The following is an 18,703-nucleotide window of genomic DNA, read 5'->3' on the forward strand; positions in this document are numbered from 1 at the left end:
GAGCTGGAAGTGCGTTAACTTCGGCGTTCTTCTTTAGCAGAAGGCTTGCAACAGTCAGATGGCCAGCTTCGGAAGCTATTTGAAGTGCTGTTCTTCCACGAGTGCTGTGATCTTGCCAGAAGCCAATTCCTATTTTTGGTCGCAAAAACGACATGACATCGTGAGCATCCTCTACAATGTTTCTCACCGGCAGTGCTAGAGCTTCGTCGATGTACCTGCCTTCTTGTAATATCCGCTTGATAACGGCAACATGACCTGCTTTAGACGCCGCAAAGAGTGCACTTGTGTACAGTAGACTTATTTCTGCTTCTCTGATGATTCCCGACTCCATGTCGCGCGTATTTTTCTGGAGAAGTTGGTGGACGATAGCAAGATGGCCAGCTCCTGCTGCTTCCACCACACAGCGCGCAATGTGCATCTGAGCCTCGGGTGAATCCTTGTGGTGCATAATATGATTTGGTCGGGGGAAGGTACAGCGCTGTTCTTTCTCAATGAGCCACGTGACAACTTTCAAGAAGCCGGCTTCAGAAGCTAAAGCTAAGATCGATCGTTGTCCTACCGATTGATCATAAAGATCAAATCGCTCTTGCCCAACGAGAAGATCCGCCAAGCACTCGCAGCGACTCTCCACAGCGTGGTATAATAGAATAGATAGGAACTCATCCGTGCTCAGCGGATGATCTCGTAGGAGTAAGGCTTGGAAATGACTTTCAAGTGTTGCATCTGACCCGCATTGTCCAAGTATTTCTTTCATGATACGGAATGTCCCTCTAAAGCTCTCTGCGGCGCGATACATTCCATGTCCATCTAGACATATGAGAGCAGAGGCCCAGTGCTGGGCCGATGTGCCGTAGAGATCTTCATTCGTAACAGCCATCGACTTTGGAAAGACCCAATTGTGAGCTCGGGCCCAAACTGCGCAGGTCTCCCAATGGGAATACGCAGCTGGCGAGTAATTCCAATCCCAAATAAGAAGGAATTCATGTTCGGGAAAGGAAGTTTGTGACCAACCGCTCATGCTGATCTTGATTGTTTCAGAGAATTCTGTGTTGAATGGAAACGGAGCAGCTGCGATGATAATCACCGCAAAATCGTGATGGTGTCTTATGATGGTAGGCGCTAAAGCACCATCAAGAAGGCAGACGAGATCAGTTTTCCGGATGGGTGTTGTGGATGCACGGATAGTCCAAGGTATGCCAGTCTCTATGTCCCATGATGAAACCCCTTCCAGCCATTTGATAACGTCGTAGTTCCATTTGACAGAGACTCGCTGCGTATTGTTCTCAAGTATGTCACCCATGACCTTGTCGATAGTTCCAAGAATGTAACCACGAGATTTGACCACGGCGACTTGTTGATGATTCTGAGAATGGACCGTCAGCGTGGGGGAGATGATGCATCGGACCAGTCGTTGGAATAACTCCCCAATCGGAATTGTATAATCTGGCAATAGCCCAGATTTGCTCATGTCATTCGAGCTCATATTAAGCAACGCAAAGATTTTGTCATGGGGAATAGTTGCCTGCCTGTCATGAAACATGTCCACCAGCTCTCCGAAAGTGCAAACCCCTTCGGCCGCAGCACCAGGTCCTTTGTAAGGGAGTCTGAAGATCGAGCCCTTGATAAGATAAGCAATAGAGCGAATCGTGTTTTGCAATGTTTCATTTCCGTCAGTAGTTTCAGGCAATTGGTGCAAAAGATTTATGGCAATTGCAAAAGCACACCCATCCATTTGGGAGTTGCCGCATTGGATTTGAATTCGTCGAGCTGCCCCGACCTCTTGAAGAACCTAATCAAGATCGATCAGCACCGAATCGAGGACTAAAGGCTGATTTGTGTGTCATCTTACCCATATACGGCGAAACCAGGCTCTTTGGAACAATCTCATAACGTAGTCTGAAGCTGTATTCTTGAGCACCCCATTAGTGGGCGCCGCTGTTCCAAGTGAGTACAGCTCTTTGATTGCTTGATCGCTCCCGTCTCTCTCTTCACCAAGCCAGACAACAACGCAACTAGAACACGCGTAGATTTGGTACATGAGTGAGATCTGGTGTTCCTTTTCTCTCTCATTATTCTGATCTATACACAGGGCGTCTACCCAAATAATCCTTTCGCGCCTCGAATGTCTCAAATATGATAGCGCCGTATTGAGACTGGCAGTGATCGGAAAAGCGAGCCCGTCTATTTGGATAGAATGGCTTGCATTCGGGTCACCCCATACGTACGATAAAGCATCGTACGGGACCATTTGGTCGTACATGTCCCAGAGGGAGTACTCAAACAAATGACCCTCGAGTGGTTTGGCGGCATCCAAACTGGGGAGGAGGCGCAGGAGGCGAATGCATTGCTGCGCAGGTAGACCCTGGTAGGCATATAAGAGCGCCATGACTTTCAGATGGTAGATGTCTTGAGTGTGGAAGTTTAAACAAAGGGGATATGGAAGCGGGAGCTATGAAGCTGTAGAATTGTTTCATGCTCTCGTCATCCTCAACAGAGAGAATTTTCCATGCTGATGATAAGGCTATTCGGGTCGGTAGCGAGGTAATAATAATAAGTTGGGTCACATTATGATGGGGCGGGGTAGTCCAGGAATCAGAAACAAAAGCAAAAACGGCAGCGTCAATCCCTTCGAGACCATTGCCCGCTCTTGCATGCTGGTTAATACACAGCCTCGGAGATGCTCGTAAAGGGCTGGCGCCTGGTATTCTTTTCTTTGCCTGTTTTACTACCGACGCTTTCACGGCTCCCCTGACCGAGATTCCGTCCCTGCTTTTGCCCCAAAGGTTTAAGCTATTTGAAATCCGAAGATAAAAGGCGGTCTTTGGAATCGTTCTCGTGTTCCAAGTCGTGCTACCGAGTTTTCAAGTAGATTCTGGATTCCTGTAGTGGGCAATGTTGTTGCACTGCTGCATAACGACAAAATGACATTTGGGGGCTAGCTGGCTGTGAGCCATCAATCCACAGATGCTGCCCATCCTGCCACAGCCGAATGATATCGATTGGAGCGACTTATCTCACCGCAGTGCCAATCGAATACGTAGTCATAAAGCTGACAGCATAATTGTTGCCCTCAGAGCAAGAGGCATAAGACTTTCATCGCTATCACATGCACATCTTGGGTTGCCTAAAGCAGCGCTGTAATGGATAGAGAAGCATGCCTCGCAGCCTTGCGGGAGCAGATCACATGCACAGAAGTTGTCCACGCTGAACGCCAGTGTAAGCAGGATCTCGGACAACGTGAGGCTGTGAGGTAACCCATGTCAGGCGATTACGACGATGGTAAAGATGAGCCGCGCTTGCCACGAACCTTACCTTGGCCAGATTATGGAGTAACTTCGGGTTTAATACCTACCGACGATGCCTATTTGGCGTTTTTTCTTGTATGCCACCAAGGTGACCATAAAGCGGCCGAGGAATTGGTTGAGGGATATAAACCAAGCCAGGCTGTTCGTTAATTCGCCCTGTAAGAGGTCTTTTTTTTTTTTTTTTTTTTTTTAAAGCGGCTATCCGGAATTGATAAAGCTGCTTTTGGGGTCTGGCATGTCAGGGACAGCAGACGTCTGGCGGGCGAGTGTAGTAAGTGTACCAATGCATCCCATCATCCCCCAGGCTATCGTAGAAGTCGGCTCCAATGGTGTGTGACATAATCAGCATCCATCCAACGTCCTCCTCTGTGGTGCCGTCAACCAACTCGTAACTTCCGTCGTCCTCGTCCGGGTCGGACTCCCAATCCGCTTTCACGAACTTGACCCAAACCAGCTGCCAGTCGCGTGGATGTTTCACATCCGCCACGCACCGCAGCGCCTCCTCGTTGACCGCAATGAAATACGAGTAGCGTTGAATTGGCCATACCCCAGAAAGACTGTCCTCAGTCGCCCGCGGGTTTTCCGTCCTGATCGCCTCCTCAGCCCAGCTTCGGAACCGGGCGCGAAGCTGCGCTGTAGATGCGCCGTCGAGGGCCTCCTGATCGCTCACAAAGGTCCACTCGAGATTCCGCGCGATCCCGGGAACGCTCGACGCCACGATCCATTGGTGGGAGTTGTCCACCACGAACTGCTTGAATCGTTCCCATGCCGCGTCGTCGCCGTATGCCGTGCGGTAGATGACCCAGCCCCACTTGTCGTGCTGATTATAGCGAAGATCATGCTCGATGCCTCGTCCATCTGGTTCATCTTCTAACATGCGGGGCATGGGGGGCACGGGCATGGGGGGCACGGGGGGCAATTGATCTGAGAATGGTCGGACATGTTGTAGACGGAGAGGTGCTTGATATGAGCCACGGGGGCTCATCCCTCGAAATGGACCTGGCACTACTCCGATGGACCGGGTCACAATGCTGCGAAGGTTGGAGGCTCGACCCAAAACTTGTCTCGTGTGTCGCATCGTCAATAGCACAGTGGCAGGTGTGAGAAGTGAAAGGCAAAATAAAAGGGTAAAAAAAAAAAAAAGAGAGACTGAGAAGCAGAATATGCTTTTATGCCACGCTGCCGGGAGATAACAATAACTTATTTACTGCGTTACTTGCCTCCAGTGTTACATTAAGGTAGTGGGCCTGGTGGGGGTGCATCAGGGACCCCGGACAAGACCTCGGGAGTTACGCTTTTCGGTCCGCCACTTGAATGATTTTCTATCCGTTCTGGCACTGCTAATGAATAATATTGGCTTGGACTTCCATTATTGTTAACCATGTACCTTCCATCTTATACTACACACTCCCGCACTATGGCTTTGGCTTATTATGTAGTACCAATCACTAACAAGGGAAAGCTTCTACTGCACTAACGTACCTATATAGTCAGTACCCACCGCAGATCACCTGCTCAGGTATAAAGTTCGCTCTCCAGCACCTCTCTTTTGTAGAACAGTTAGATCTACCTTGACATCTTTCTATGCTCTCCCGATCATATCTTTCCCTTCAAATATTGGCTTAGGCGAGAGCTTCAATATCGGCAAATGATTTCCTCCTCCGCGCCGGAAATCAGCCGTATACGACGGACAACTCTCTAGCTTAGGTAAGGCAGCGCGGACGGGATGCCGAATTCTCTAATACCTACAATACATAACGGTTAATTTAGCATGAGTAATTTATATATAAGTACAGCATCAAATGAAATACCATCTGATCCTGTTATCTCCAGCTACCATCGCATTTCTCAATTCTCAATTGCCCCTACGTTGGCCATCATGTATTCACATACTCCTTGTATCACAGCTACACCGGCAAGCCAAGCCAGAACAACGACACTCACTGCTATTGCCCTACCAATGTCTGCAATTAGATCTCTTGAACATGTCGCGCTGATGCAATATACTACGGGTTGTTCGAAGGGCGGTCTTTCCTGCTGCGTCTTTTATGGACGAGTCGCGGGGGATTGAGTTGATGAAAGCACAAGTAATCTTTGATTGTATAAAATCACGGCCCGATGATTCCAGACATGTCAAGCAAGATTGCTACCATATATAGGCGAAAGTATTTGCCTATTGAATGAGTCAGGTGCCTCTGCTCTGGGGGAAAAAAAAAAAAAAAAGGCCGACTGTCGCAGAGCACAGCTGTAGCGAAACCTAGAGCAAAGGCCGCCTTTAAACCATCCCATGTACGAGTCAAATACACCCATCAAGGCGTGTCCACACTAGAGCCTCATGTCCATCTCATATCCATCAGGATAGCGAGCCATCACAGCATGTTCTATAAACAAGAACTTGCCACATAGCATCGGCCCCTACCATTCATACTCATTGAACTCGTTTGGATGATGGCCTAAACGTTGCAGAGCTGACCCGCCCGCAACAGAACGGAAACTACAATGTACAGCCGCTTTCGTTGCTCTTTATTCAAACTCCAACGCTTTGATGTTTGAATGCGTCATGATAGAAACCTCTGTTGGGCAACTCTCCATGGCCGCTCTCAGGGCCCGTGGAATCTTCCAGTCGTCAGGATCAACTGCGCCCCATGTAGCCAGATACCAAGTTGGCTTGTCCAGCTCCTCTCCAGGGTGGCGTTTTCGTATCCACGGGTGAGGCCAGTCGACTGAGAACTCAGCTGTTTCCCTTCCTTGACCACCTCTGCAGCCAAAGTAGCCGAGGTGCACCTGAGACACCCCTCCCATCAGGTGAGCCTCTAGGTGCGCGAGGGAATTGAATGATTTCGCGGCCGCTGTGGTCACGGAGACAAAGAGAGGCAGGAAATTGTCGGCATTTGGTCTCCCGCGAGTCTCCTGCGCCGGCAGGAAGGAATTGGCCCTATCTTCAGCTTCTGAGTCGAGATTATCCATCTCGTCCGAGTCTGCAGAGTTGAAGTCGTAGAGGTCGCCCCCAGTCGACGCTTCATCATCATCACTGTCGTTGTCGTTGTAATCGTCGCAAGTTTCGTCCTCATCGGCGAGGTGAGGAATACTGTCAAATAACCAGTTACCGGAGGGAGAGATGGAAGAGAAATCGATATAGACAGATGAGACCGATGGGCCGAATCCTCTTTCAAATGCTGTGCTCGACAAGCTCCATTTGCCACACAGCCGTAACGTCGTCAGGGTTGGGCTGTTGCATATCCCCTGGACGGCGGCGCTCAAGTCATCGACTCCCGTATCGCCGACAAAGCTCTCCAACTCGGCATTCTCATTGCGTGGGTCGACGTCATGGAGAGTAATGCAAAGACTCTGCAGACTGGAGAATGAGGAACGATCGAGCGCAGCGGCCAGAGCCGTACGGAATTCCTGTCGCCGCTGGCCTCTCGAACGCGGTGGCATAAAGAACTCCCATTTGGCGCTCTCCAGCATAGGCAAAGAGAGCATCATGACTTGGAGGAGGTCCGGATGTAACCTCCTGCCAGAAGGGTTACCGGAATTACAGTCTAGCTTCTCCATGTCAAGGGACGACACGCTGTAGACCTTGGGGAGACCTGTTTCTGGGATCGCGGCAAGATCGGCGCCAATGTATCGAAAGTCGTTTCGGCGTGGTCTTACAGAAATGCTGCGACCTGTGGCGCGCATTGTCTCGTCATCAGAAGGCGATGTGGCGGTCACCCTCAAGGCAATGCCCTTCGCGTCCCACGAGGATAAACGAGCAAAGAGGTCCAGTACGGCGCGCGAAAAGGCCGTGGAATTGGCTTTAGCCTCCAGGCTGCTTTGAAACTTGTTCTCGAGGCGTTTCTCGCTGACGGGCGGAAGGATCACATCAAAGTCAATTCGCCTGACTAGGCCCCGCAGATCGGTGCGAGCAAACGCTTCCTCAAACTGTCTCAGAGACTCGGCACTGCTGTTTGTGCGGACGGCAGAGAAGGTCCTCGAATCAATGCGACTTTGAGCTACCGTGGACATCCTTCCTACGCCCACGGAGGAGACAAAATCGAGCGTGTCCGAAGTTGCCATTTTTTCTGAGAATCGGATCAGTACAGCATCTCTTAAAAGGGTGAAGGGAAGTATCACGACACAACTCACAGAGGTATGAGCAGCCAGGCCACCCAGTCGAGTATGGTCGGATGTTGCCTCTTTCTGATGCGCAAGCATGAAATTAGTGGGTGGGTGGTCAAAGAGATGAACAAGATGTGGGTGTCGATAGGTATCTATTTATGTATTCTGCAAGCTGGACTTGGCCAAAGTCTAGACCGTGCCAGTGTCAGTCTCGTCTTGTACGTAACCCAGCCAACAACAGGCGTGTTTTTCTTGGCAAACTCTGGGCATGGCGCACCCCATGTACATAGAGTACACGATGCACTTCCCAATAATGCAACCGCTGTATCTATGTGTCTTTGGGCGTAGGTATTCAATTTTGTCATGTCCCCAACTTTCTTATCTAGATGTCTACCAAGCGTACCCCAGTGGGTTTGTCCACCGGCCTCTTCCCTCGACTGCCTCCTTCAATTTGCTAATCTTCTCTCTACGCGTGGCCCGCCCTGGATTCTGGGCGTCTTGCGCCGGATCCGTCCCGTCCAGCACTCTCTCTATCTTTGGCATCCAGTTGGTGAGGAACGTGACCAATTTGCTTGCGGCCAGCTCCGTACGACCCTTGACAAATGTGAGCCAGAGAGTGCCGAGACCCTGGATCTCCGACGTGAATGCTGCGTTGTTCGCCAGGATATCTTCCACTTCAGACATCCGGTCGGCGACACGCTGGGCCTGAGTGACAAGTGTGGCCTGGATTGTGGGATCCGTCATGTACTTGTAAGTCAGAAGGATGTTCTTCATTGTGCGGATGGCATTGTCGACCGTTTGTTCCGAGGCTACAGCTTTGGCCATGTCGCCACTCCCAGGAAGTGCCTCGTTATTCTTGAAAGCGAATTCCTTGACAATGTTGATCGGCTCGAGGACATAGACAAACTCGTCCTCGTGGTTTGCTGGATAAGCTTTTCCATTATCCGTCGCTGCTTTGTAAGGAAAGGCGTCTGCGATGTACTGCCAGGGGGAGCGCGGGTTTGCGCCGGCGACGACGGGGTCCAGCCCAACATTGGTTTGGTACCAACCAGAGCCGCTCTCGCCCATATCGCTGCACACACTGGTGTACCCTTCCTTCAAGAACAGCGTGAGGAGCTGGGCTTCCAAGACGTGTTCCACAACGTAGCGGTCGTATGCAGACTTCTTGCCCGGAGGTCTTGGGACCTGCTGCTTTCTGCTTCCTTGGTTCCCGAACGAGTCTTCACGCAGTTGTCCTCCATCAGCACTCTATGTTCTTCACACCATCTTCACACTACCTTTGTTGGAGGGTATTTCAACTTACAGTCGTTGCAGTCGCTCCAGTCACCGTTATCCCAGACATTGAAGGCACCGCTAGTATCCCAGGCCTTGACGTGAATGCTGTGAGTGTTGCAGATCTTCACATCCTTGCCTTTGGCGCGGCGTTCAAGGAATCCTCGCTCGTACAAGGCAGTACTCAGGTCCGTTGCATCTCTTTTCGTGATGGACGACGGCTGTAGGTAATCAAAATCCTCACTCTCTACATTGTAAAACGAGTCGACTGCGTAGATCTCAGAGCATTCGCCAGGCTCGGTAGACCCTCCCTTGATCGGACAAAGCTGCTCTGCTTTGGGCAGGGTCAGGACCGGACCGTACGGAACCAGTCGCTTCCTCAAGCCCGTGCCAATGATGGAGTGAGAGGGTAATGTAGCGTTGGGAGCTGGCAAGGCCCTGCGCGCCGAGGAAGCGGTCAGACACTCCCACTCACTGTCACCACTGCTGGGAATTATTCGTTTATCCAGCTATCAACGAGTCAGCACGGCTTTCCGCACCAGAACCTTGAGGTGATGGAAAGAGAAAACTCACAGCGCCAAATTCAAATGGACTAGGGTGCCATTGGAAGATATCGGGAACATGTGCATCGGCTATCAGCTTGACTCCGGCCTCTACCTTGTAGCCGAACAAGCAGTCTCCACCCACGAGATCTGACTTTGCTCTGACCCTACCGTACAGATCGGCGACGAGCTCAACATCGGCATCGTCAATACCCCATTGCTTGTCAAATTTGATGCCGAAGGCAAGCGTAGGCAGGATGTGGGCCTCGGCGTACCCTTCAGCAGTGACTGAAGCGTCGAAGCTCGGACTTGCGATGCCGTCGCTGGGGAATTGACGATTGACATCATCCTCTTCTTCGGGCTCGTAATCATCCATCTGCGGGTAGGTTTGACGGATGCGCCAATTTGCCATCTCTGCCTTGGCTTCGATGCGGCCCTGAAGAGAGACTCCAGCTCGGAAACGCGCGTTCAAGTCGAAGCGTGGCCCGACTTGTGTTGTTCATATCAGCATCTGCGGAACGGCCTTGGAAGCGACTGGTGACTTACGAGTAGCAATTCCGTATATGGTCCAAGTACCCCCGGGGATCGGTATAGGAGCAATGGTGAAGACATCTGAATCCCAGTCCATCTTCATCAGTGCATCCAGTGTGAAGACGGACTCAATGTTGCCCTGGGAATTGTTAGCAGTGGTATTTTGCCGATCCACTCGTTACTTACCTCGTTGTTGAAATGAATGTATGACTTGCTGAGGTCCATGTCTGGGCCAAGGGTGGTAATGATCGTTATGCCGAAAGAGGTAGACATCTGAATGCCAGCCGTTGCAACGGCATCGACCTTGGCCTTGAAATTGCCGCACTCCCACTCCTCTTGGAGGATGATGACTGACATTTCCTCTTCATAGTCATGCTTCTTCTCAATCTTGACATCAATGTTCAGGAGTTGTTTCAGCCATGCAAGTGCGTCGTCGCCAAACCATCGCTTGTGCAAATCCTCCTGACTAAGTGCACCGTAGTGGAAATCGTCGCGCCACTCTTCTTCTAGCCAGCGTCTATGATTTCCATTGACGTCGGCAAGAGTACGTTTATTTTTCTTCGAAGATGGAGCCGCCACGATCGTGTTCCAGTAACCCTCCTGGTTGCTAAGAGTTTGTGAGCAAAAAGACGGATACGTGGATCAAGCTACCACGCAGAGTGGTTACTCACGAAAAGTCGATACGCATCTGAGTATCGCCGAATTCTCTGGGAACTATGGTAAAGTCATAGTTGAATGTTAGGTCGTACACGGTCGCCTTGGAACCTAGCTTTCTTTTGGCAAGATGTCGTGGCAAAGTCTGGTTCTGAGAAACTTCAAGACTTTTGGCAACAGCATATTTTCCAGGGCCACAGCCCTGTCCTTGAGGCATCTGAATGATAGTCCCATGCACACCGTTACCCTTGTATATGTCGTGGCAGTTGCTGTCTTCGGAATCCTTCGTGCACACCATCTGTACAGTCTGCTCTCCATCACTGAGCCCGTCGTTGCAGTTGAACAATTCCCAGTGTGAACCGTCTCGCTTGTCGAGGGAAGTTTGGATCTCAGACGGGCTGGCCAGGACGTAAAACTGGAAAGATGCTGCATTTGCGTCATCTTCTGATTCGTTGTCGGCAGTTCCGTCCCCCCACGTGTTGTCAATGTTCAAATCGAAGTCCGTTTTCACGTCCTCTCCAGTCGGGGGTTCCGGGAATAAGTTCTCCAAGGCCACCGGTAGGAACAAGGTCTCGCCGTTGGGAGGGTCACAGCAGAAGACTCTGATCCTTCCCGGGTCGATACCGCCACAGCTCCGGCCTCCACCGGATCCGGCCCAAGTCACCTCAACCTGAGTGTTGAGGTTGCAGTGGCCATCGTAGCAGTTTCCACCGTCAGGGCTGCCCTTCCATTCGCAGTTGTCCCACCTATCAAGATCTTCTTGTGGGCAGCAGTAGAGCGAGACGTCCGATATATCGTAGTCTTCCAGTGCGCTCATGAGGGCATCGCCTTTTAAATCGTAAATGTCTTCCAGAGCATCATAGTCTTTGGTGAACTTTCCGCTCCACGTTAGAGGACCTTCACCACTGTTGCACTTCTTACCTTCGGCTGCGAAATAGCACTTGTTCTCACGTTCGCTCGCCGTTTTGCAGCAATACATCTTGTTTCCGTTTTCACAATAGGCCCCATCGCCCCACTTGTTCAACTGCAAGCCGACCTCGCCAGGCTCACAGCGGCCATTGCATTCGGGAGCTTCACTTCGCCTAATTGGGAAGAGTTTGTTAGTCGAGGCTCGCGGGGGGCAGTTTCTACAGGGGATATCTTGCCATTGACAATCATCAGGATCTGGAGATGCAGAAAGAGGACAGCAAAGCTTGCTGTTGTCCTCAGTCGAGTGCCGGAAAAGCCATGTGGCATCGCCGCAAGGTTGGTTGGTGATTTCCTTGAAGCCGGTCTTGCAGTCGCCACCACACCCGGTGACATAGCAATCCTGGGCGCCCATGTCTTGCCAAAACGATGCGTCCTCGGCCCTCTTGTTATGGAGGGCCAGGGCACTGATGTCTGGGCCCACAACGGCGCTGAGTGCTTCTAGATCATCAGTGTCTTGGTCCACCTAATCATAATGTTAAGCTTAATCACAATAGCAGGATAAAGGGCTTTGTACACACCGACCAGATAAGTAAACCACCGAGCCCTAGATTATTGGCAAATTCGATCTTGGCCGCAATCGTCTCGGGATCATCCTGGGATTGGTGTCAGCAATATTTTCGAGTTATAAAGACAAACGCTTCAATGACTTGGACGACTTACATAGCTGACCCATTGGTCTTGATTCCATACAATGTACTTGATCTGGTGCTCCTTCTCGTAGTATGGCTTGAGGTCATTGTCTTTGATGATGTCGACAATCTCTCGGTATGCGAGGGTGCCCGAGTTCTTCGTACACTTTCTCCCAGTCCCCGTTAGCATGTTTTACGCAGGTCTTGGAAGTCGTGCATCTGGTAACCTACGGGGCCGGGTGCAGCACCTCCAGAAAATGCACAGCCAGGCTTGTAGCATGCGGGATCTGACAGAGTAAAAGAACGTCCATAGAATCCAAACCCCAAGTTCAGCTTCTCCGGCGGAATGTCATTGCGCCAGTAAAGGTCCAATGCCAATTTTATCTCAGTAAGATTGCTGTGAGCAAGGACGTTTGAACCAATTGGATTATCCGCATCCCAGACACCATGAAGATCGTAGCTCATGACGTTTACAAAGTCGACAGCGTCGGTGCTACCTTTGATATCGAAATGGCGAAGATACCAGTAACTTGTAGGCGTGGTGAATGAAACGACATATTCCAGCGGCTGTTCGCTTATAGCCTGCTTGAGCTCCTCAAGAAGTAGAGTGAAATTCTCCCCATCTCCTTCTTGGCCTCCACGATCGTCCGCACCGGGGTATTCCTACGCACACAATGTATCAGCGCGAACACGACTGTGAGCGGTATGAGAGATTCTTTTTAACTTACCCAATCGAAATCGACACCATCGAATGCATATTGACGCATGAAACTCAATAGATTGCCAATGAACTTGGCTCGATTCTCCTTTGTGGAAGATACGTCGTGAAAGACAGTTTGTGTTGGCCCAGGGTCATTGAAAGTCCAACCTCCGAGAGCGACCATGACCTTCAGAGCCTTGTTATCTTGCTTCATGGCAGTCATCTCCCGGAAGAGGGAAGGATCGAGATCATCCATTGGGACGATTTGAAAGTCATCTGGTGTGATATATGCAAACGAAAACATCAAATGCGTCAAGGCACCGACAGGGATTTGAGAGATTGACTAGACACAATTAGCCATCATTTTGAACTAGTGAGACTCGACGAATGTTGTCTACTTACCATTCCATTACACGATCTCTCATGTACCCAGGCTTCATAGTAACCTGTTGTGGAGATCTTGCGTTAGCTTTCTCGTTCGTCCGAGGACAAAGAAGCATCATATGTTCCAGAACTTACCAACGACTCGCTGTCGAATGTCACTGCCGGACGAGCCGGATTCCGGCTGCTCGCAATTACTCTGGCATGATGTCTCCTCATCGTCTGTGATTACACAGAAGTCCTCGGTCATACCACAGAAGCCCCAAGGTGAACAGCAGACGTTGAGGGGGCACTCTTTGTTTGGGGGATCCGCATAACGGCCACACTCGGCCTTTGCGTCACAGTTGCTCCAACAGACCTCATTTGGCGAGATTCCATCAGTACCGCAGGCCTCTGGGCCGTAGTTGCACCACCCAGTCTCCTTGGGACAGCACGCACCTATTCATCTATGTGAGCAGGTAGACTTTTGTATCTCGTGGGGTGATATGTACCATTGCCACATGGCTTGTCAGGGCCACATGAATAGTCCTGCTGTTGAGTAACTTGGCGGCCAAGGAGTATATCACGAGTTTGAATTGCGGCTACTTGGGGAGGTTGCAAAGCGCATAAAGGAACGTTGGGGTCATGCTTTGGCTTGACAGAGTAATCAAAAGGACTGAGACATCAGTGATAGGTTCGGTCTCCGTTTGAGATGTGTACGTACTTGTAAGCTTCATTGCGACATGTTCTTGCAACATCTTCATGAATCCAGGAGTGCGAATGAGAGTGGGGACGACATGACACGGTAATCGCCCATAATTGAAAGAGCAGGAAGAGAATGACGCGGTCAACTCGGACCACTGAGAGTGATTGGACGCCCTTCATGATAGGAGCTATGTAAACAAGTTCGGCAGAAGAGCCTAGGAGCAGTAAACACTAGACAAGACATTCAGAGACAGGAAGCGAGCCGCAGGAGCCGTTTAAGTATGGAATTCAACAGCAGCTCAAGCATAGAGCAGCTTCCATCATCATTTGTGCGTAGACGGAGTACCCCGGCAACTACGTGTATGCAAAGCGCATATACAGATATCTTCCCAGTACCTCTCAGCACTTGAGGGAATTCCCAAGGCTCTCCTGAACAACTTTAAAAGAGTCTAAGACGCAGATAATACTTAGCCACAAGCCCGCATAGCCAAGACTATAGACAATTGTGCTAGAGTTCCTCTCATGTCCGTAGATCCGGAGCAAATGCACCAATGAGGACAGCCGCTGTGCTAGACGGGAGGCGAATGATACCTAGGTAACCATTCGCTTCACATGTCTGGCTATCATGCAGCCAAGGAAAGGCTGAACGCTGCGATTGCCAAAGCCCTGATAAATGCAGAGCGGCACAGTTATGAATGCAGGTCCCAGACCCAGCAAAGGTGGCCAAGAAGCCTTGGCCCGTCTTGGCCCGACAAAATCGAAAAGGACCCAATAGCTCATAGTTTTTCGCGCAGCCTCTTGACCAATTCAATCGCGCTCTGTAATGCTATAGTTATGGTTTACATGGTTCTGCGACTCAAATTAGAAATACCCTTGAAATTTGTTATATTCAAAGGATTTGTTCGACCGAGCCTTGTGAGCACATTCTCCACCGCCAAGTCAATTATCATATCATGCAAAACAGTATTTCGTGAAGGGACGGGTGCAAAATCATGATAATACCGCCTGCGAGGTGAGTATAGTGCCAGGCGACACGGGGGAAAACGGAAATTGTTCGACGCATGTTTCGATAATCTTCATTTAGCGCCGGAATCCGGACATGCCAGCCATGTACTGATACAGCAATGCCATTCCAACATGACATGTTATTCGAGTCTCTAACAGCTACAATGCTGTCGAGCTGATCGCTTAGCACAGCCCATTCATCGCTGCCTGGCTGACACGGACAATCCGATTTTGGTATTTCTATGGTGTTCTCATATAAGCGATGTGAAGCCCAGTCTAGCACGTTGACACGATCCTCCCCCTCTGGGTTCAACTTTCCGGCATCATCTGTCGCTCAATTTACCTCCTGTCACCATGCTTTCATTCCTTAGCTCTAGCCACAGGACGGCCTGTCATCTTTTTTTGCTGGCCGCTCTATCTAGAGTCGTGCTTGCAGGACAGTTCTTGGATACCGAGGCCGTTCCCGCAGGCGTCAGCAGTGCCTGTCTCGCGGCACTCACAGCGGACACGGCGTGCAGATCCAGTGTCGCAGACTTGAGCGCCGGGAAGTACTATCCTCTCTCTGCTCTTCAAGTCATCTGTGACGAGTCGTGCTCTTCGGCGCTGTCCTCATTCCATGCATCTGTGCTGTCTAGCTGCGCCGGAGATGTGTGGGAAGATGATAACGGCGAGACACTTCCCGTTGCCCTGTTTAGTGAGTTGATAAGATACTCCTACAACTTGACCTGTCTCTCAGATGGCGGCCGCTTTTGCAATAACGTTGCCGCTGCGTACGCAGCCGCGGCTGACCCACAGGCAAGTGAAGTGCCGGGTGGTTTACCTGCCGGCGGTGATTTTGGAATCCATGACACGACGGATCCGTGCGATTCTTGCCTCCTTGCGAACCTTCGGTTCAAAGCCGAATCGCCCTATTATGAGGGGCCTGTGCTGCAGTCGCAATCTGCTTACGAGAGTAAAGCGTCCAGCTGTGGTATTGCCAGTACTACCTTGACAACCACCGCCAACAGTCTTCTCACGTAAGTTCCCGCTTCCTGATATTCTTCTCTTGATGTCTCTAGCATGGTGTTCAAGGATCGGTACACCAGTATCCCTGATTCGTCATGAATCAAGCTAAATAGCGTGCAGACCTACAAGTACTGTTCCCACTGCTACACCAACATGTGCAGGATCGGTTTACACCATTCAGCCTAGTGACGATTGTCATTCGATATCCCTTTCCCAGGGTATTGGTACGGAGTGGCTCATAATCGACAATTCTCTGGTGGCTTTCTGTCACGACTTTCCTACCGAGGGGGAGCTCTGTCTAGTGAATACCTGCGATGTCTACACAGTGCTAGAGTCAGATACCTGCAAGAGTATCGTGCGCCAACACGGCATCACCGACTCTCAGCTTCGAGCATGGAACCCGGTACATAACCCCAGAGTCAGTCATTGAAGTAATGAGACTGTTGCTGACTAATGCTGCCTCAAGTCCATCAACGCAGGGTGCTACAACTTGGACCAGATGATCGGAGACCAGATTTGTGTTAGCAAGCCAGGCACACCATACGTTGCACCAAGCGAGACCACGATCGCACCCTCCATCCCAACTACAGCTGCTCCTCTTCCGACCAACGCTGCGTCGGGCTCAAACACATACTGCGGGACTTGGTATGAGGCGCAACTTGGTGATTACTGTAATCTCATCGTGATGAAGTATGGCATCTCACTTGTGGACTTTGTATTCTTGAATTCGGCCATCAACGAGAACTGCACCAACCTGTACGCTGAAGAGTCCTACTGCGTGCGACCCGTGGGAGATAGTAAGTCGTATTCGACCAGCTGGGAGTGGTATCGAGACTGACTCTACAACACAGTCAATACTTATAGTGGCAAGCCTGGATATGCAGCACCCACGCTTACCATGACGGGGACAATTGAAGACAGTGCAACTACACTGCCAGATGCCTCGTTTACATATCCAAGCCCCGTGCGCACGCCGTTTCCTTTGGCTACAGGGTCTCGCAAGGACTGCTCGCAGTACAGCAATGGCGACGAGTGGCAACAAAATCTTACCTCGACCTACTTCACCTCTCACTGCGCTCTTATGGCTGCCGTCATCGGCGTTACCTTGGAAGACCTGCAGGTTTGGAACCCATGTAAGTTAACTTGATTCTGTTGGCATCATCATGATTGACCCGGCCTCGTCACTGACAGACGTTCAATAGCACTCGGAAACGTATCGGATGACGCTTGCTCCTTTGAAACCGGTGTGAGATATTGCGCCAAGTACTACGATGGCGAGAAGACAGGCACCAGTACCGACGAAGATTCAGCCTTTCCAGCTCGGGTAAGAATTCCCTTGACCAGATAGTCAATCTCTTGGGCATGCAATAATCATGAGTGCTGAAACGGTCAATAGGAAGGCATGACGACGAACTGTTCCATCACGGCAGATGTGCGAAATGATGGATATCCAACGTGTTCGGACATACTAGCGCAATGGGAGTTGACTATAGCCGACTTCTATGCTATGAACCCTAGTGTGGGGTCTGACTGTTCCGGCATGTGGGCTGGTATGTTGATTTCGATCTTGCTCCTCATTAATTCTGTGTGACTTTGGTCAACGGGCTGCCGTGAACAGTTTATTAACTTGTATCTCGCGAAAGGCTACCACTACTGCGTCCGTACCAATGATTGGGTAGCCCCGACAGCCACTGCTGTGACGTCCACGACTTCGACCTCAGAGCCGACCAGCTCACCGACAGCGCCTGGTCCAGTCCAGGACGGCCAACCGGCAGAATGTAACAAGTGGCATCTTGTCGAAAGTATGTAAACCAGCTCAACATGCCCCTGTCTCTGTGTTTCTTGATCGCGTCTTCTACTTGCCTATCGGTACTGGTTCTAATACGCACAGGCGGTGATACCTGCTCTGTCATAACGTCGACATACAGCATCACCTTTGAACAGTTCAGAGAGTGGAACCCCGCGGTTTCTGAGGACTGTGTAAGTGGCTTCTGGGGAGGGTATGCCTATTGCGTGGGCGTCAGCAGCTCGTCGTCTTCCCCAGCCGTCACCGTCACCCCCGCGACGACTTCTACAGTAGCCAGTGCGCCGGCGACCACTACAACCGCCGGGCCCGTGGCTGCGCCCGACCCCAATCAGGCTGGTAATGCAATTGCATCTTGCAGTGCGTATGCACAAGCCCAATCGGGCGACTGGTGCACGGCGTTTGCGGACCGCAATGGGGTGACGTATGCGAATTTGTATGCTTGGAACAGCGTATTGGGAAGCAACGGCGAGAATTGTGGCGGCTCTTTCTGGAGCGGATATTGGTATTGTGTTGCGGTTGTCGCTTAGGCTATGACAAGTAACTTTGACATATGTATTAGATAGTCTCAGATATTTTCCTCGGCCTAGACATTTGCTTTACAAGCGCAGCAATCGTTTCGGCCCTTCCGGAGTTGTTACCGATACCACACGTAGGCGATGCCTTGTGACGGCGATGGCCGCCGGTCACCACGTATAAGATCCTGAATAATCTGAATGGCTTCTACCATTCAGATTATGACCCTTTTACCGGGTGCCCTGCGTCAAAGTCTGGGATCTTGACGCAAAGATCTCGGAGAACGACAGCCAGCCCACATCGTATTTACTGCTCCAAGTATCCGATGGTCACAACGACTATATTCTCTGCGTCGCATTCTCACCCAATAGCGATCTCCTGGCATCGGCAGGGGATGACGGAACGGTTTACACCTGGGATCAAACCGCCAACAGTACAGAATCAGACAATATTTCTGACTGTGAACCCAAAAGAAAATTCGAGTTTCTAGCAGCGAGGATTCCCAGCGTAAACTTCACGCCCAATGGAGAGTACGTTGTAGCCTCGGCTTTCGACGGCAGACTGTGCATGTGGAACTTGGAAACCAGTGTGTGCAGTACCACGCA

The 18,703-nt window shown here is 50.8% G+C and overlaps 5 protein-coding genes across 5 annotated transcripts; 1 reads left to right on the forward strand and 4 right to left on the reverse strand.

The window, feature by feature from the left end:
• Window positions 1–75: 75 nt before the first annotated feature.
• PFICI_13292 (uncharacterized protein) lies at window positions 76–2,386 on the reverse strand (the record flags this gene model as incomplete). Its single annotated transcript, XM_007841873.1, has 3 exons — window positions 76–129; window positions 188–1,789; window positions 1,850–2,386. The coding sequence occupies 3 exons, from the start codon at window positions 2,384–2,386 to the stop codon at window positions 76–78; spliced, it is 2,193 nt and encodes a 730-aa protein (XP_007840064.1).
• Window positions 2,387–3,543: 1,157 nt separating this feature from the next.
• On the reverse strand, window positions 3,544–4,206 carry PFICI_13293 (uncharacterized protein; the record flags this gene model as incomplete). The annotated part of the gene is made up of 1 exon (XM_007841874.1): window positions 3,544–4,206. The coding sequence occupies one exon, from the start codon at window positions 4,204–4,206 to the stop codon at window positions 3,544–3,546; it is 663 nt and encodes a 220-aa protein (XP_007840065.1).
• A 1,622-nt stretch (window positions 4,207–5,828) lies between these two features.
• Window positions 5,829–7,364, reverse strand: PFICI_13294 (uncharacterized protein; the record flags this gene model as incomplete). The annotated part of the gene is made up of 1 exon (XM_007841875.1): window positions 5,829–7,364. The coding sequence occupies one exon, from the start codon at window positions 7,362–7,364 to the stop codon at window positions 5,829–5,831; it is 1,536 nt and encodes a 511-aa protein (XP_007840066.1).
• Window positions 7,365–7,796: 432 nt separating this feature from the next.
• On the reverse strand, window positions 7,797–13,948 carry PFICI_13295 (uncharacterized protein; the record flags this gene model as incomplete). The annotated part of the gene is made up of 15 exons (XM_007841876.1): window positions 7,797–8,626; window positions 8,710–9,187; window positions 9,252–9,709; window positions 9,767–9,890; window positions 9,938–10,358; window positions 10,423–11,476; window positions 11,537–11,837; window positions 11,893–11,967; window positions 12,035–12,169; window positions 12,235–12,666; window positions 12,732–13,046; window positions 13,106–13,149; window positions 13,223–13,522; window positions 13,576–13,739; window positions 13,788–13,948. 15 exons carry the CDS (start codon window positions 13,946–13,948, stop codon window positions 7,797–7,799), a joined length of 5,292 nt encoding a protein of 1,763 aa, XP_007840067.1.
• A 1,179-nt stretch (window positions 13,949–15,127) lies between these two features.
• On the forward strand, window positions 15,128–18,112 carry PFICI_13296 (uncharacterized protein; the record flags this gene model as incomplete). The annotated part of the gene is made up of 8 exons (XM_007841877.1): window positions 15,128–15,789; window positions 15,899–16,181; window positions 16,245–16,575; window positions 16,630–16,911; window positions 16,981–17,102; window positions 17,175–17,328; window positions 17,422–17,580; window positions 17,670–18,112. 8 exons carry the CDS (start codon window positions 15,128–15,130, stop codon window positions 18,110–18,112), a joined length of 2,436 nt encoding a protein of 811 aa, XP_007840068.1.
• Between the last annotated feature and the right edge of the window lie 591 nt (window positions 18,113–18,703).

This window comes from Pestalotiopsis fici (genome assembly GCF_000516985.1).
Source record: "Pestalotiopsis fici W106-1 unplaced genomic scaffold PFICI_Scf_11, whole genome shotgun sequence".
NCBI lineage: Eukaryota > Fungi > Ascomycota > Sordariomycetes > Amphisphaeriales > Sporocadaceae > Pestalotiopsis > Pestalotiopsis fici.